Source organism: Calonectris borealis, chromosome 3 (genome assembly GCF_964195595.1).
Source record: "Calonectris borealis chromosome 3, bCalBor7.hap1.2, whole genome shotgun sequence".
Classification (NCBI taxonomy): domain Eukaryota; kingdom Metazoa; phylum Chordata; class Aves; order Procellariiformes; family Procellariidae; genus Calonectris; species Calonectris borealis.
Genome location: NC_134314.1, coordinates 8,462,983 through 8,480,537, shown reverse-complemented (window position 1 = coordinate 8,480,537; position 17,555 = coordinate 8,462,983). Strand labels below are relative to the sequence as shown.

The following is a 17,555-nucleotide window of genomic DNA, read 5'->3' as shown; positions in this document are numbered from 1 at the left end:
GGTCTGTTTTTAAGAAAAATTTTTAATGCCTTGTTCTTTCAGGGTTTTGCAAATTTGCTGTAATTGTTCTTGTCAAATGAGGTTGTGCAGGATTTGCCTATCAGTACTTCATGGCGTAGTTTGCAGTGGCTGTCCAATACCCACCAAGTGACCCTGTCAATAGCAGAGCTGTTTGATCAGTTGAGCCAGGAAGCCTCTTGCATATAGATTAGTCATCATCTATCCAAGACGAGCAGATCACTGAGTCCTCGGGTGCTTGTGGCTTGTTTAAACCCTCTTCTCTCAGGCTGTCTCACTGTTGAAAGAATTCATGTTTCAGAATGCTTTTTTTTTTTTCTTCTCTGATGTGGAGCATGCTTGCAAGACCATTTTCCTGTGGGCAGGGTGGTGGTGATGGTGAACTTGTACTGCCTAAATAATGGTGTCAGCTCCAGGGCCTCTGAGGGCAGCAGCGGCAGCTCTTTCCGCAGCGTGCTTCCTTGGTCAAGTGCGGTTTTTGTGTGATCTCATGTCCGGCTGACAGAATTCAGCATTGGTGGCTGGCGTGGTTATAAATTCATGTAAATCAGAAAACAGTGCATCTCTTCAAAAAGGATAGAGCTGGTATTTTTAGACTTTGGATGAGAACAGCCCCAGAAACCCTCACCGTCTTACACCCGATCATTAAGCACTTCACTGCGGGGCGAGGCGGGAGCAGCAACCGTCGGGGCCCGCGGCGCCGCTGAGGGGACAGGCAGGGCGGCCTCTCTCGGGACGCGCGGGCTGGGTAGCAGGCTTCCAGGACAATAAAGCCTGGGTTTTACCTCACGGACGGCTCCCGCGGCAGTCCCCACTGGAAAGAGCGAGGGCGGCGTTGCTGCTCTCGCCGCCGGGAGCTGCCCCGCTCCTGTCCGCAGGGGAAGTGGCATGGAGGGACGGAGGGTGAGGGGGGTGTTCCCGCCGCCCGCAGAGGACTCGGCGGGCTCGGCTATGCAGCCCTCGCCCGAGGCGGGGAGAGGGCTCTTCTCGCGGGGAATGCCCTCTCCCGAGCCTGTGGGGCAGCGATAGCGCCTTCGCCCCTCAGGGCGCTGCGTGAGGGTGGGGGAGGACGCCACCCGCTCTCCCTCTCCTTCCCTCCGCCGCCCCGCCCCGGGCACGCAGGTGTTGGACGGGGTGGGCTGTCCGCTTTACCATGGCGGGGGCTGCGAAGGACACCCCGGAGCGCCCGGCGGAGGAGGAGGTAAGGGGCTGGGGAGGGGGAAAGACGGCCGTCGTGGGGCTTGAGGAGCCCCTCGGCCACAGTCCCGGGGTGAGAGCGGGGTTGGGGTCCCGGGCGTGCAGAGGGGTCCCGCCCGCGCCCTGCTGCTCCGGCGCGCTGGATTTTTATTTTCATTGCCGGTAGGTTACGGGGAAGGGGGGTGGGTGCTCTCGGGGGGGGGTTGGGGCAGCCTGAGCTTGCTGCTGCCTTGTTTTGTGGGGTGCTTCTTGCGCGGCGCAGCCTATCTCAACGAGGTACCCGAAACAGTTCTTAAATCCTTACCACCACCCCCTTCTCTCTCACCAAGAAGCTCCGTGTAAATCTGATGTTCTCCCTCGAGTGCACTATACGGTATTTACTGTCCGCTTTGGAGGCAGGAAAAAGCTCATTCGCTTTCCACTTTCTTCCCTCCGGGGCTGTCTCTCCGATCAAGGCAGATGGGGCATCGGCGGCAGGAGAGAGGTGCGGGCGGGGGGGGTTCGGTCTCCTCAGGAAGCCTCATCAACTCCTAAAGTGCAGATGAGTGTTGCGAGTGAGAGAGTATCTAAGTGCTTCCTCCTTAGACCGAGGTAGGAGTGGAGAGGCAGATAAGAGGTGGGTGAGGATCCCCCTCGCTCTGTGGCTCTTGAGGGGGCATCTGGTAAAACTAGGAAGGGGCAGCTTCAAAACAGAGGGGCCGAGGTAACCTTTCACAGTGTGGTGGAGGGCGTTCAAGCCGTGGAGCTCATCGGGCGCTGTGGGCACATGCTGTTCTACCTTGGATTTTTGTGTTCAGAAAGCATCTGGGTGAACTCATGGGAGAAATCTGAAGATTTTAAACAGAGATATGCAGTCTTTGGCTCACAGAGCCCCTCAGCGCTACGTTGCCGGCAGCTGGAAGAATATCCTGGGAAAGCACCACTGTATCCTGCCTTGTTCGTATGCCCTTTCTAGGTGTCTGCACCCAAGCCCTGCTCCTGTTATTTCTTCCACTCAGGGGTGGGCTGATGTCGCTAAGAAACCTGAAAACACTCCTCAGGACACTTGGTATGAGGGACCTGGGATGTCACCTGTGACTATCACACTCATGCTTTTAAGAGGCAGTTGTATGGTCACTCACAGAACAGAAACACTACCAGTATTCTATGTTGAGAGAAAAGCTGACTCAAAAGCGGCTCCTCGTTAGCTACATTTTCATTGTTTCTCAGATAAACCTAGACTAGCGTTTATCTTTGAGTCACAGGTTTTGCTCTCTCTGCTTACTGCTTTTACATTACTTGTTGGTTCAGTTCTGGACTCGACTGATAAAGAATAGCTTAGGACAAAATGCGGCTGCTCCCTATGCCCTTAATGTTCATGCAATATCTTCACACAGTTGCAAAGAGTTGTTTTCAATGTGCTTAAATACTTTCTTTAGAAATAAGATGATCTGTTATAAACATTGTATTCAATTTCTGTTCTATTGGGGAAAGGAAAATTTACAAGCAATGAAAAGTATGGTTTTAGCTTACAAGGAATTGAAAATAAAGGAACTACAGTGTATGAGATGCATTAATTTTCTATAACAATGCTTAAACTTATTCTATTTAAGGAGCAAAATCAAATCTCTCAGCTATTATGCTTTCTTAGTTTACCTTGAAACACAATTAACTTTTATATGACGGGGGCATGTATAAGTACAAAATTGTCAAGTTAATCTGAGAACAAAAAAAGATTATAACTTTATTTGACCTTCCTTTCTCTTACCTACCACCCCATCCTCTAACGTTCCTTTTAAAGCTTGTAGAAGCAATTAGATGTTGACATTCAACTGCACCACAGGGGTCTCAAAAAAAATTTTTCATTGTAAATACTTTGTATTTTGGTCCTTATTTGACCACTGCCTACACATTCAGATCTCTAGTGAATTTCTGGGGTACTTTAAGCTTCCTGACAAACTTACACAGGTGAAAAAGCTTTCACTGGATTTCACAGAAATCAAGCAATTTCTGTTGCTTGAGGAAGCAATGCAGCAGGGAAATGCAGCCTTAAGAGAAAAACCCTGTTAGCTGCTTATAGCCAATGCACTGCTGTTGGTCACACTGCTCTGCACAAATGCGATGTTATCCTTCTCAAGACAGTTTCTGGTGTCATTTATTAGCAATATCATGTAAACCCAACCAAGGCTGGGGGACTCACCCCTCTAGATCCTGTAATGGACAGCTCCCATGTGTATCTTTTCTACTCTAAACTATAAGCCCAGGAAGTTAGAAGGAAATGTTTCAGGTTTACTGCTTCAGAGACCTACCTTCATTTTTACTACTGTCTCAGGATACTGAGGTAGAAAACGTAGTGATTACCATATAACTTCAATACGGGAGAGTCAAAATAGATTATGGGCTGCTTCTTTCGGAAAGAGACACTAGAAGGTAAAGTCTGAATGATATTTCTCAGCAGATAGAAACTCAGGGGCACTGAATGAAATTACCAGGCAGCAGATCTGCAATGAACGCAGTGGCATTTCCTTTCACGGTACATGTCATTCACATGTAGAACTGCTGTGGTGTATTATGGCTTAACGTATGAAAGAGTTCCAAAAGTAATTAGGCAAAGTAAAAGGCAAACAGGTATTGAACAGTGTTTTGAGTCAAGCGAACAAGATTCTATAGACCCCACAAGTCTAGTAAAGCTCACATTTAATAGGACTTATGTATGAAAAATGGAGAGTTACTTTGTACAGCAAATATGTATACAGTCTATAGATTAAAATCCCTTATCAAATTAAATAGTATGTTGTTCTGATGAAGTCTGTCTTGTGCCTGTTTACCACTCTTTTTTTTCCTGGAAAGAAGAAAATTGCCAATACGGAGTATAAGTGAGGCCTGCTGTGGCAATACCATTTTGCAGCTCATGCCCTGACATTCCACTTTACTTGGGCATAGTAACAGGATGCCACCCCATCTTTCTCCGTGGAAACACAAAAAGCAAGGAGTACTGATACTCGTGCTTGCTTGTTCACACCCACTCAGATAAAACTGTTCAAAGGAAGATGATCAGATGATGAAAGGCTCTGCCTAGAAGTCTAAAACTTTTCAAAACTCTGTAGTAAAGATGATGGTACTTAGTAAATTTTAAAATGTTCAGAAATTAGGTAATGTATCAGAATATTATAATTGTGGTGGATCTCATTATCATAACTCTAGTTTTATCCTGATCTAATGTAAGAATTAAAGGCTTGCATAGTCAGTTCAGAGAGAGGGCAGACCCAGGATTAATATTGCTGCTCCTCTTCATGTTTCCTGGTTCCTGCTGACAGCAGTCTTTAAAGAGGGATTGAAAGCCTAAAAGTCTAAATTCAGGTTGGATATGTTGTCCCTTTGAAAGGAATACAAGATTAATGAAGAGTCATTCTCTTCCTGTATTTTGAATTTTATGGCGTGAATTAAGTCTTAAGATTTTTTTAAAGGCTTTCCAGTGTTCTGAAACTTCTACTATTGAAAAACACAGTGTTCTTCATTAGAATTTCTATTAGACTCTGTGCATTTTTTTTCTTTTAATTACTGTTATTTTTTAATTACTGTTATTAATTCTTATTTTCAGCTTTTATCTTACTCTTATTTGACAATACTATTAGAGAATATTCTTGGATGCTTACGGTACTTTTCAAACATCAAAAAGCAAATGAGAGAGCATGGTTTTGCCAAATTTTTTAAACACACCTAGAGTGACTTAGAGTCCTTCCTAAAGAGGATTTGAGCCCCGAAATCATTTTCCCTATTATGGCAACTTTCACAAAAGATGTAGACAAGTCAAGTCAAAAGGAAGATGTACGAAGTCAAGTGACTTTGCCAGGGTCACACGAGCATTTTGTGACTAAGGAAGGAACGGAGCACAAATGTTTGGGATCTATTTGGTCTGCATTTGACTGTGGAACTTTCCTTCTATGAATGTTGTCTAATTATTATGGTATGAGAGTATATATCAATTATTATGGTCTGAAAGATTAATATAAAAAATTATTTTTTAGAAAAAGTTTCAATCTTTAAAAAAATCTGAATTCAACATTCAAGGACAAAACTAAGCTCAGAAAATAGTGTAACAGCATGTGCAATTCTTTGCTGCTGCTTGCTTGTTTGTAGACTTGTTCCTTTTCAATGGCTTGCGAGAAGCCTAGATTCCCTTGTAGGAACACTGTAATTTGTTTTTAGGGGCTGAATTAAGGAACAAAACCATTAAAAATCAAAGCAATGAGCATCCAAATGCCTGTTGATGATCGCGGTTGAGGGCATATGGATTTATTAGTGGAATACCTGTGAAGCAAATACTTGAATTTGATGTTAACCTTAGACTTTAACCTCGTGACTTCTGTAGCTTTTGTGTACCTTCTGTACCCTTTTTGTGTACCTGTTTTTCTCATCGTTTGTTCTGCTTCATCTTGAACAGGAATACAGGCTCTCGATTTGCGGCAAATTATGCTATGCAATAGGAGGTGCCCCAAATCAAGTGGCAGGGAGTGCTGCTGCTTTCTTCCTACAGATCTACCTGCTAGATATAGCCCATGTAAGTAGCACAAGCAATCTTTAGAGATTGTAGACTTTCCTCAACTCTGATGTTGTCAACAATGTCCCTGGAATGATAAAAGGTGAATTAGTTAATAAAGCTTTTAGATTGTCTTGTTATCATTGCCTCTAGCTGTTCAGCCTCCTGGAAACTGCATAAACTTGTCCAGAATTTTTTTTTTTCTTTTTTTCACTAGTTTCCTTTCTGTCTTCAAGTGGCCATTGTTTGCTTTTAGTTTGGGATCGTTAGAAGAGCTTTAGGCACTGTAGACCTCACACACTTGCAGACACAAGAAAAAGCAGTTCTCTGTATCAAGAGTCAGAGAGTGTAAGGTATGAGACATCTGAAACATTAATAGCACCATGTTGAAGTTGTGAAGTTTTGTTCATTTGGTTTAGTTAAATCACTGCAGTTGCATCCAGTGGTCAACATAATTTCACATAAATTTTATTTGGTTTGTCTACGATAATTTCTTTGCAAAGAAAACTGAGTTATCCTTCCTGAAGGTTCTTTGTTTCCAGTCTGTGACTTTCTGGTGCAGAAGCAGACCTTGTAAAACAAAGCAGTAGGAGTCATCCCATTCATCTGACTTTCAGCTGCTCCAGCTAGATTTCAGGACAGCAGAGAAACAAAAAAATCAACCCATAAGCATTTTTTACTGTTTTGGATTGTCTTGTATGTTTGCATGGTAACTAGGTCAGACAGATAAAATATAGCATAGAAAAAAGGATTTTAAGGAGATGAGGCCAAATTGCAGAGAGTGTGAGAACAGCTGTAGTTGAAACTACATGAATGGCTTTCAACACTGATGACTGTTTTTATTTGCTGGAAAGAACAGGAGGTTCTGGATCAGATATTGTTATCCTCTTGCTGTTTAAGATGTAGAAAGACAGGATATCATGTCTGGGGGAGTGGAGGTGTCCAAAAGATTGGGTATATGGTTTCCCTATAAAAGTCTGATATCAGAAGCTGAGGTGTGACTTACTTGAAAATTGGCAACACGATAAGACTGGCATGTAAAACTGAGATCTTGAGTGTCTTGTCGAGGTCAAAGTCACAAGATGTAGAAAACAGGCCAGCATTGGAAAACAGTGTCCAGGATGGCAAGTGGGTGGTGTGGAGTCTGAGGAGTTGGAGGTGGAATAGGTGACTTGGAGATGCAGCAGGGAGGTGGATGCAGCTTGGACTACAGTTGCTTCACACTTGCATCGAGGATGGCAATACAAGCCATTGGAGATGATGAAGCATGAACTGAATGAGAAAGACACTAATACAATTTTCTCAGGGTGCTTATAAATACAGGAATTTCCCCACCCTCTGCTTATCACAGAAATTGAAAATTCTTGAAGCTAGGGACTGTTTATTTCTTTATCTGTTTCTGTACAGTGTCCAGAAAGCTGGGGTCCCATTCCTGCATCTTTGGGCACTACCTAAATAAATTACGCAATAATAATTATTTTGTAAACAAGCTCCTACTGAAACCCAATAATTTTGCTTAATGTTTGTAATGATACACTTACTACTTCATTAAGGGGCTTAATTATTTGTTCCTTGATGGTCTAGTTTGTTCTCTGAAGTAATCCTGCAGGGACAGGATTTATTTCAAGGCCTGATAAACAGCTGTGAAATCCCATGGTTTTTTCCACACATTTTCAGGGGAGAGCATGTAATTTTATAGTCACTACCTGGATTTAATTCTTGCCCACTTAGAGGGCAGAACTGTTTTAGCTCTTTGAGAGATTGGGAAACTCACTAGGTGTAATCTTTCATACATAATTTGGATCCTTTCTAAGAAAGTTACATTTGTATTCATTTTCTGTAGCTTACAGTTTTTCCTTTTGAATTCCACGCTCCACCTAAATTACCTGTATAAACTGCAGACATATAATGTAACTCCAAACCACCACAAATTACTATAAAGCACCAAAACTTCTGATAATAGGATCCTGGTCTTTTTTCCTTTTGAGATGGGTGAATTTAGCATATTTTAGCTTGTATTTTATTAACACTGAGAAGTTTCTGGTATTGGTGCTGACAGACACTGTCTAGATTTAGGGGCTAAGAAAATGCAGCCAAGGGATGTATAAGCCCCTAGCGATGATGAAGACAGGGTGACTATGCAGACTCTACTCCTAACGTAAGAGAGGTTTTGATTTTCCTCAAGGCTTTCTTCCACTTCTGTTTATGTAGTATCCACTTCTTTTCTGTCTATTCACATTATCTGAACAAAACACCAATGCAAAACCCACCTAATTTGAAGCTTCCTGTCTCCGTGTCCCTCATCACTGCGGTATTTGAACCCCTGTATCTTTCTGATTGCTGTTTTGTTCTTGTTTTGGCTGATCTGTCTCTTGAGAATCAGTAGCGACTTGTGAGCAGTTTCAGCACAGCCCCAATGGCAAGTCTTCCCCAGGGTTGGTGGGTTTCTTGCCCCCCTAACTGCGGGAGGTACAATTTAGCAAAGGTGGATGAAGTGAACATCACCTAACTGCTGTGGGACACAGCTCAGTGCTCATGCCAGCCTTGTCCTACAGTGCAGCAAAAGAATGCTTGGAAAGCCACTGTCATTACCTGCTGGAGGCTACCATTCCCAATCCCCTGTTCATAAGCTTTCTAGGGTGGAGTATGTGTCTTGGAGCTGGTGGTGTCAGGAAGATTGGCTGCCCCTATGATTTCACCTAATTTGGGTTAAAATTTAACAAAGGTGCATAGCATCTGCCTTTTACAAAGGTCATCCAGGACATCTCAGAGATTATTGCTTCTTTCTTTCACCTCTGAGGGAATACCTGCAGCAAATTCTGCAGGCAGGGGACCTGGACGAGCTGGAAGCTGTGTGATGCTGCCTAGGAGGCAATAAGCTCTGCAGAAAAGCAGGGGATACTAGCTCAAGCTTGGTGTTGTATCAGCTGCATTTGCCAGGCTTCCCGCTGGGTTGGAGCACTGATAGCATCAAGAAGTATATAGGTGAAGGGGTTTTGTCTGCTGTCGCTGTTTAAGCCCCATAGGCTGTTTCAGCAGTCTCTCACTCTCTCTTTCTCCCCCCACCTTTTTTAACCATTGTGTGATATGAATTCCTAAGCTCTGTACAGATATATGTGAAAAATTACGTTGCCTGGGGTAAACTGTATTTCTATATAGGCACTTAAGTATGGCCCTTTTGGGTTAACTTCAAAGGTTTTTCTACTTGGCCATTTTATTCTTATGTAATCCGTAAACATTTTTCAAGTGGGATTTGTTGCACAAGTGCTGGCAACTTTGATGTGAACAGATGTGCCTTACGCAGTTCAGTTGTCACAGTTCAGTTCTGAGTGGATAAAGTCTGCTGTGCTACAACCTCTTCCACAGCCATATGCCACCAGTTGGCAGCCTTGTTGGTAATCTTGGGAGATTAAAAAACATGAATGCATATAAACAGCTCCCTCTACTTTTTTCTAGATCAGATCAAGATAAAGATATGGGGAAATGGGGCTGTGTGGGGAACAAAGTGAGGGGATGATTACAGAGGGACTCTGTCAGGTTTTATGACTAAAGCAAGGACTTTAGTCTACTATTTGACTATCTGACTCATTTTCCTAGTTCTAAACACATTCACAATCTCTCCTTCCTCGCACTTTTCCCCTCTAATCCCTTCTTGCATGGTGCCTGTCTCAATGTCTCATTTGTTTGCTACGGGTAACCAATAGTAATTTCTATGACAGCAGCAGACGTTTTGTAAATGAACTATCATTATTCTTTAAAACACTGAGGTTTTTTTCTGGAAAGTTGCTTTATGCTGTTTCATTGTATTGTGAAACAATGGCTCTTGTTTACAGTATTCTATCTGTACTTTCAGATTACTCCGTTTCATGCCTCTCTGGTGCTGTTCATTGGCAAAGCCTCAGGTGCAGTTACTGATCCTGTTGCTGGCTTTTTTATTAGCAAAAGTAGATGGACAAAAATTGGCCGGCTCATGCCTTGGTAAGCATAAATGTGTACATATAATTACATATATAATATGAATATTGTGTATATTGTGATCATACAGTCACCTCGTTGAATTAGACTCATTTTTCTTTGCCTGTTTCCCAGACAACAGTGGTTGTATTCGTTCTACATATATAAAACCAAAAAGAAAAATTGTCATGTCATCTATTTCCCTTTAACTTGTTCACTCATGAAAACATAGAAGAGATTTGCTACCACTGGAGACACAAACAAATAAAGCCAAGACACTGCATTGTTAACAAAACTGGAAGCTCAGATCTAAAACTTTCTTGAATCTGTGGTTGAATTTTCATCTTTGTCTAGATGCCTTTAGTTTGGCTTCACTCCTCCACAAAGTTGGAACTTGTTTCTGCTTGTGTCCTAGTGTGCATTCACTTCTCACATCAGCCTTCCAGGAGCTCTGTTAACTTTAATTCTCTAGGCCTTTCAATTCAGTAAAGGATGTGTGCATACATATGGAACAGATGTGACACCATGGCATTGAAGGGCTCAGCAACCAGCAGTGCCCTGACACTCAGTTACGTTCTTCCTCACAGCAGTCATTCTGGTCCTGCTTCTCTTGCATCCCTGTAATCAAAATACTTAATTAAAAAATCACCATGATTTTTATAATGAATGCTGTAAGATTTTGATCAGCATTTCTAAAGGGACAGTGTGATCTTCCACTGTGACATACTTATCCCTTGCATGCACTCTAGCTGGTACACTTGTACATGTGCTGTCCATGCGCTATAAGGAGAGATTAGAAGAATGAATGTTACTCGTATAGGAAGCAGATTGACAGGTGTGAAGCAAGAAAATTGGGAAGGATTGGTCCATGTTAGAGGAATCCAAGCTTGTCTATGCCATAGGGCATTTATTTGTTTGGGGTTTTTTTATATTTTGGAAGTCAAGGGGAGACTGAGTAGTTTGTGAAATAGAGCAGTGATGGAAGATTCCCTATCTCATGCATTATAAGGATGTATTGTAAGATATTTTGAATTAATTATGAATTTGAATTAATATAACCCCCAAACTTGATTCACAACACAAATCTAAGAGTAAATGTGGTATCCTGAGCAAAGTAGTAGAATTTTCATGGAAAATAAGCCCAGTTTTTTAGCTGGTGGTTCTCTTGCTGTCATGTGGTTTTAGGGCTACAGAAACTTATCTGTGGGCAGCTTGTATCTGACAAAGAATAGAAGGCAAGCACATGTTGGAAGAAGGCTGAGATCAGCTGCTCTTGGCCCCAGCAGGAACAGGGCCTTCAGGTCAAAGTTGAGCTTTTTGTCAAGAGCGTCGTGGGAAAAGAGGAGCTTGCTGCTGTTTCTCTTTTCAGGATTTGGTTTGTGGCCAGGTAAATGGAGTGCTTTTTAATGAGCACTGAATTAACCAAGTTATTCGAAAAGAAAATAATGACATTTTTATACAAATGCCATTAGATGTATTCTGATGCCTTTTTTTTTTTTTAATTCTCTGAAAATATTGCAAATACATGTGTTTAGTGTTAGTGTTAAATCGATGTTAGAATAGAATCATAGAACCATTAAGGTTGGAAAAGACCTCTAAGATCATCAAGTCCAACCATCAATTCAACACCACCATGCCCACTAAACCATGTCCCTAACTCCTATCCTAGCACAAGCATGAACTTATCAGCCCTTTGCACTGTAAACCAACTACTGTACAACTTGCACTTCTTACAGGAAAAGTGCTTATCTAACCCAGCCTTTAATATGCATTCATCAAACAGCTTGCTTTCTTTCCAGAAGGATTTTGTCTGTTTTTTTGGTAACAGTAATTTTTTTCATGGAAATTTTGTTCCTACGCTTTGGAGGTCAGACCATATTTATGCAAAGCAAAAGATGGGTCTTCCATTAGGTTAAAAATACTTCAGTATTTGGAAATTCTTCTGACTTCTTAAGTATCTAGAGTGAAGCAATGGAATTGGCTCAGTCAGAAAAGCTTGCCAGCAAAGCAAGAACATTAGTGAAGAAGCTGAACGTTTAACTATAGCTTAATACTGTTCTCAATATAATAGGAAGTCATCAATCACTATTGATCTCTTATGTAATGTGTTTAAAAGACATAAGCAGACATTGACTTGAAATACACAAACCCAGTCAAATATTTTATCAAATGAGATAATAGTAGGCAATCAGATATTCAGCAACTTCAGCAAGGCTCTGAAAACTCACTGACATTAACGAGGAAAGGAAAATGTGGAAAGAGGATGGAAGGACGGAACAATACTAAGAGGGATATTGCTGAAAAGTTGCATGAAAAATTGACTATGAAAATATTCTACTGTGGTGACTCTGTCTGGGCACCAATCTGGAAGAGCTCACACTTTTGGAGAGGAAGGTAGATTCCCTGAGATGTGTTAGGATTTTAAGCTTATTTGTGTTTTCCATTGCTGACCAGCTGTGGATGAACTGTGGCCTGGGGACTGGAGGGACAGAGAATATCAGGACCTGGCACTTTCCTTGTAAATGCTCAGCTCCCAGTGATGCTGTCCATCCCAAAGAGCAGTGTGGGAAAGCCATTGTTTTACTAAACTATTTACCCACATTACTCTTTTGTATTGCAGGTTTTCAGTTCACGATTGCAAAATAATCAGCTGACCCCCAACGTCAGTAGTGCTGTTGTGAAGGGATTAATCTATTTTCCCTTTTATGTGTTTGGATATTTTTTGTTGGGATCTTGGTCATCTAATTACATTGTTTAATGTCTGATTTACAAGAATACAGGAGAGCCCTGATGCTGCTGCAACTCAGACTTTTAGGAAATAATAACATCTGACCACTTCTATATCATGGAGTTTGACAAGTGTTGTTTGCCTGAAATAATTTTTAAACTAATGTAATTAATTGCTGGTTAGTGGCAATATCTGGAATTTAAGTTTCTGTGGTTCTTTTTTTTAAGCCACCTTCCTCACCAGAAGATGATCCTTTTGTGTTTGAAGTGATTAGGAGTTTTGCTGTTGAGTTAAATGGAGCAAATTATCATATACCCAGATAGATACAGACTGTAGGAACTTTTGCAGTGGGCTGTCCGTTATCTTTTATGCTGTTTTCAGTATTTTGAAGTGTATCAACGTATTTGCCCTTGCTTGAAGTAGCAATGAAGAGGCTAAGTTGAGAGGAAAACTGAAGGCATTAAAATTGGAAGAGGAAATCCTTGGTAATAAGTAGGCTTATGTAAAAATTGCTGAAGTATGCGAAGATGTGACAATAGAGCTTAGTTTTCAGTGGTTCTTTCTAATAAATGTGTAGTCTGAGACTTTTACTAAGGAATGGCAATATAGGTATGCTGTTACAGTGCATGTGCAAGGAAATTTTGTCTGTTCTGAGTGGGATATTAACTTAAGTATAGCTCTTTTCCTTCAGATTTGCTGGGCTTTTTCCATTTTATGGAAGTACTTGTATACATTTTATATTAATCTATGTATTTAATGTACATTAACATTTAATACTTAAAAACATGGCATTATTGTAGCTAGAAAAACTGCACATAAAATAAATTGCATTATATTGATTATTAGCAGGAAAATTTAATGTGCTTTGCTATCATGATGTTGAGATTGTTGACGTGTGTTAATCTTCTTTGCAGGATGCTGGCATGTACACCCTTCACAGTAGTTTCCTATTTTTTTATGTGGTACCTGCCTCCTTTTGTGTCAGGAAGAGTTGCATGGTATCTGACTTTCTACTGCCTTTTCCAAGCACTGACCACAGTAAGTAGATTAGAGGTCACGATGTTCTCAGCAGTAACTTGCTTGTTTTCTGTCTATGTTAATGCATTGAGATTTAGTAAACTGAGATTTACCAAAACTTTACGTTTGATTTCCACCTCTAGTGAGTTTAAGGGATAGGCAGATGTCCTTTTATCAAACTCTCTGCTGGTTGATGGTTTCTGCCAATGCTTTCTCTGGCAAATGGCCTGCTAATTTAGACAGATTACCTCCAGTCACTTTCATTGGCAGTGCCCTTCTTGTATAGATCCAGAGACATTCGGATTCTTAATTCCAGTTAGACATCTAACTTCTCATAACTTCTATTTTCAGGAGCAGATTAGGAGACCAAGTAGGTTTGTGGCTCCAGTTCTGGGTGTTTTGATTCAAGATAGAAGGCAATGAAAAGTCAGGCAACCAGAGCTGAAATAGTACTGATAGTAGTCATCATGATATTTATGCCTGGATAGAAGAGTTTGAGCACATGAATCTTTTAATACAGCCCAGAACTTGTAATATTTATGCAGAAGCCATCATTTCAGTGGATCCCAAAGAACTTCTCTCACACGTTCCATCCCCGTACGTGTAGGGGATGTTTTGCCTTGTAGCCAATATCAAGATGAAACAAGGTATCTTCTGTGCAAAGCAGGAGATAGCACTGGAAGTGAGACAGCTGCATTGCAATTTGGCAGAGTGTATCCTGGCTGATTGAATTTCACTGGATCACGTTTTGAAAAAGTGGTTCCCAAACATTTAAAATGTTTGTATTTCTTGTTTGACTTTGGCTTTTCTCCTGTTTACAGATCTGTTGGACCTGGGAATTCTGTATTCCTATGTTAAGCTGGAATGTTTACCTAGGCCCTTTGTTTCCTCTGGAGAAAGATGGTCCAGAAGACATAATGGCTTAAAATAATTTTCTTCCCTCTCTCTTTTAAAGGAAAACCACAGATTTTCCATGGCAGAGCTTTGAAAACATATACACTTGCCATGTTTGGTGGAGGTGAACAGAAATGCATTTTGTATGAACAGAGTAGGATGCAGATTGCAAGACTTAGTTTGCCTGGCTACAGATCTCTGTGGTGGTGGAAACTCCGCAGAGACCTTGACCGTTCAAGCAGTTTCATGTCCCACTTCCACTTCATAACAGTCTGAGAGTTTGGCCTGTATGTTGTTCCAAGATTTTAGAAGTGATTTTTGTTTCAGTTCAACACTATAAGGACAGGGTCCCACTCACATCATTACCATCCAAAAGGTGAAGCCTTTAATGTTCAATAGTTATTTTCAATGAAGTACTACTGGAGATAAGGCCTCTCCTGCAGTAAAAGTGGGGCTCATTTACCCAGCATTGCAATAAATATTACCAGTGCATTGTTTCCACCGAGATTTTACAGCAAGGTATCAATTGCATACTAGATACAGTGCTGTAAAAACAAACAAGCAATACTCTTCATCTACCTTTTTGTCAGTGCATGGCACAGCAATTGGGTATTTCTACCTATTCTTAACTCAAATTAAGGGGTGTGTGGCAAAATGATGCTGAAGACAAAGTAGTTTTCACAATTATCTCCTGGAATTACATAGTGAGACAGATATTTGAAATATTTTGGGGATTTATACAGTCTTCTGGCTTGAATAAAGTGGAAAATTGTATTGTCTTCATTATGGCTTTGCTTCCCGGTAGTTAGCTGAAGCTAGGAACATGATAGTCTCCTAGTGCAAAGAAAACTAGATGCTTTATATCCTAGCTATGAAGGACGTTTTCCCAAGGAAGCTGAAGGAGCACAGCATTAAGGTAAAGTCTCTTGGTATTATTATTTATTATTTGTATTATGAAAGATACTTTTTCCCTCTTACATGCTTTACAAATCAGAAAGAAAAGACGGGTCTTTGTGCTAAAAATTACAATGTTCTAAATAAGTGAATTCCAAGGTCGCATTAAACCATTTTCCTGGATATCAAAGGAATACAGAATTTACCCTGACATTTCCTAAGTGATGTTCTTTCTTTGCATAGTTATTCCAAGTACCATATTCTGCCCTCACCATGTTTCTCAGCACAGACCAGAAGGAGAGAGATTCTGCAACAGCATACCGTGAGTGTGATCTGGGCTTTCTCACGTGGATTAGGGCTGAGTTTTATTTAAAATCATTCTCTATCTATAGGAAGTTCCTAATGGTTTGTGTCCCTAAACTGGACTTTTATATGAGATTTTTAATATCTGATGAAAAATGTTTTGTCTTGTAAATGCTTCCATTTTTCTAGCTAAATAGGATACATGAATGTTTTGTTGTCTCAAATTGTCTGATTAGCTATAAACTCTTTTTGGTTTATTGCTAGCCTGATGAAACAATAAAAATCACTCTTACCCAAGCCAGGATAGGGAATAATGATTTCATTTAAAGGTGATTTGTAGGGGAAAAAACAAAGTGCTGATCTTCGTTAACATTCAATTAAAGAAAGCCTGAAAGTAATTTTGAGTATTTTCTTTTTCTTTTTTTTTTTTTTTTAGTTTGGATTTCCTTAGGTTTATGTGTTTCGTGTTATAAATTCAAATCTCCAAGCTGTTTTCTCTGAAAAAATTTCTAGAACTCATAGAGCCAAGACAGTTAACCCCACCAAAAAAGGAGAGTAATTTTGTGTGCATGTTCACACCAACTGAAACCTCTCTTTTTATCTCACCTGTGTTTGTTTAATTCTAACATATACCTGGTAGTTTAAGGACAGATCTTGCTGTAATATAACTAGCACTTTGAGTGTATTATTCAAAAGAATGAGGGCTTCCAGATCATATCTTTGGCTCTTCAAGAATCAAAGCCAGACAAAGTTTTTGCTTTGAAGCAAATCAATCAGACCAAAAAAGTGCAATGAAAATCTTTTCAAGATTTCCTGTATAGATCATAAATTGAATGTAAGAACAGTTTCTTCCCTTCCTACTCTCTTCAGCTCTGTTCTCACGCCTTCTTTATTATGTCACTGCTATCTCTCACAGCCACCAGCATTAAGCAAGGTAAAGAGAAAAGAGTGCTCAAATGTCACATGAAAGACTTTTCTGTGTATTAACTTGTCCTTCAGTGTTGCTTTAGAATAACTTGTTGGTTTTTTTTTTTGTTGAATCTGTTTTCTCTTCCTGGCAAGAGCCCTTTTCTTTTCCATTAGTTCTTCTAACCTTCAACATACTTGCTTGAGTATGTTGAAAACTAGACCATAGAGGCACAATGAAATGGCCACAAGTGCTAAAAAAAATCATGTCAGGAATTCTATATACAATACCCCCTGAGCAACCCAATCCCTTTCCAGCCACACGGAACAGTTGTAATTTGCATTATCATCAACTATCTCAAGAGAAAGTCTGGGCTAGCAGTCATAGGACAGGACTAAACAGCAGGAGATTCCAGTTGTGTTATATTCTTTGGCACTGACTGTATTCTGAGTCATCTGGCCTAAATTCTAACTAAATCCATGTACCTAGTGTTTTCTATTGTCTGGTTTTATGTCTTCAGAGGCTGTGATCCAAATAAATGTGCTTTCCTATCTGCTAGTCCCATGCAAGGCTTCACAGGCATGTGAAATTTGTGCTCATAAAAGCTGTTGAACTCCATGGCTGAGAGGTGTTATACATTTATAGTGTCATTTTATTGTTCAGGAAAGGGTTTAACTTTCGAGTGTACAGCTGTTCTCCTAAGCCAAGTTAGGGTGGTGGAATGAACTATAGTTCTGACTTTTCAAATGTTGGTATTTTTGTATATTTTGAAATTATATTTGTTTGGAGCCAAGTTTTGTTGTAATGGTTATGATTATGTGAGAATCTCTCTCTTTTTTTTTTAATAACAAGGCCTTACTTAAACACTTTTCTCTTGCCTCTCTTTGGGGTTACATAGATAATTCTTCTTGTTGATAGACTTTCTTGGATGCAGTCAGTTGTTCAGGCATTTCTTCAACTGCTTAAAGAAAAACAGCTGTGTAATATGAAGTGTGCTTTTAAAAAAAGGCTGAGATCAGAGGATCCATTACCCTCTACTGGAGACAGGCAGAACTGCTTATTAGAAATGATGTCTTGCTCCTTACTATGAATGCAAGGTAGAAATACTGGATTCCAAAGTTGCT

The 17,555-nt window shown here is 40.5% G+C and overlaps 1 protein-coding gene across 6 annotated transcripts in view; it reads left to right on the top strand.

Annotated features, from left to right (window-relative positions):
* Window positions 1-359: 359 nt before the first annotated feature.
* Window positions 360-17,555, top strand: part of MFSD2B (MFSD2 lysolipid transporter B, sphingolipid) — a 41,096-nt gene continuing 23,900 nt past the window's right edge. Inside the window, exons 1-5 of one of the 6 annotated variants that reach the window (XR_012672871.1) lie at window positions 360-1,219; window positions 5,639-5,755; window positions 9,588-9,712; window positions 13,331-13,454; window positions 15,465-15,543. Coding sequence is in view for 5 of the 6 variants with exons in the window: in XM_075144955.1 (XP_075001056.1) it covers window positions 1,172-1,219; window positions 5,639-5,755; window positions 9,588-9,712; window positions 13,331-13,454; window positions 15,465-15,543 (493 nt within the window). In the remaining variant the exon portion in view is untranslated. Of the gene's footprint in view, window positions 1,220-1,464; window positions 2,264-4,839; window positions 5,162-5,638; window positions 5,756-9,587; window positions 9,713-10,886; window positions 11,076-13,330; window positions 13,455-15,464; window positions 15,544-17,555 lie in introns of those variants that run through there. The other 5 variants (XM_075144955.1, XM_075144958.1, XM_075144956.1 and 2 more) reach the window with 5 other exon arrangements.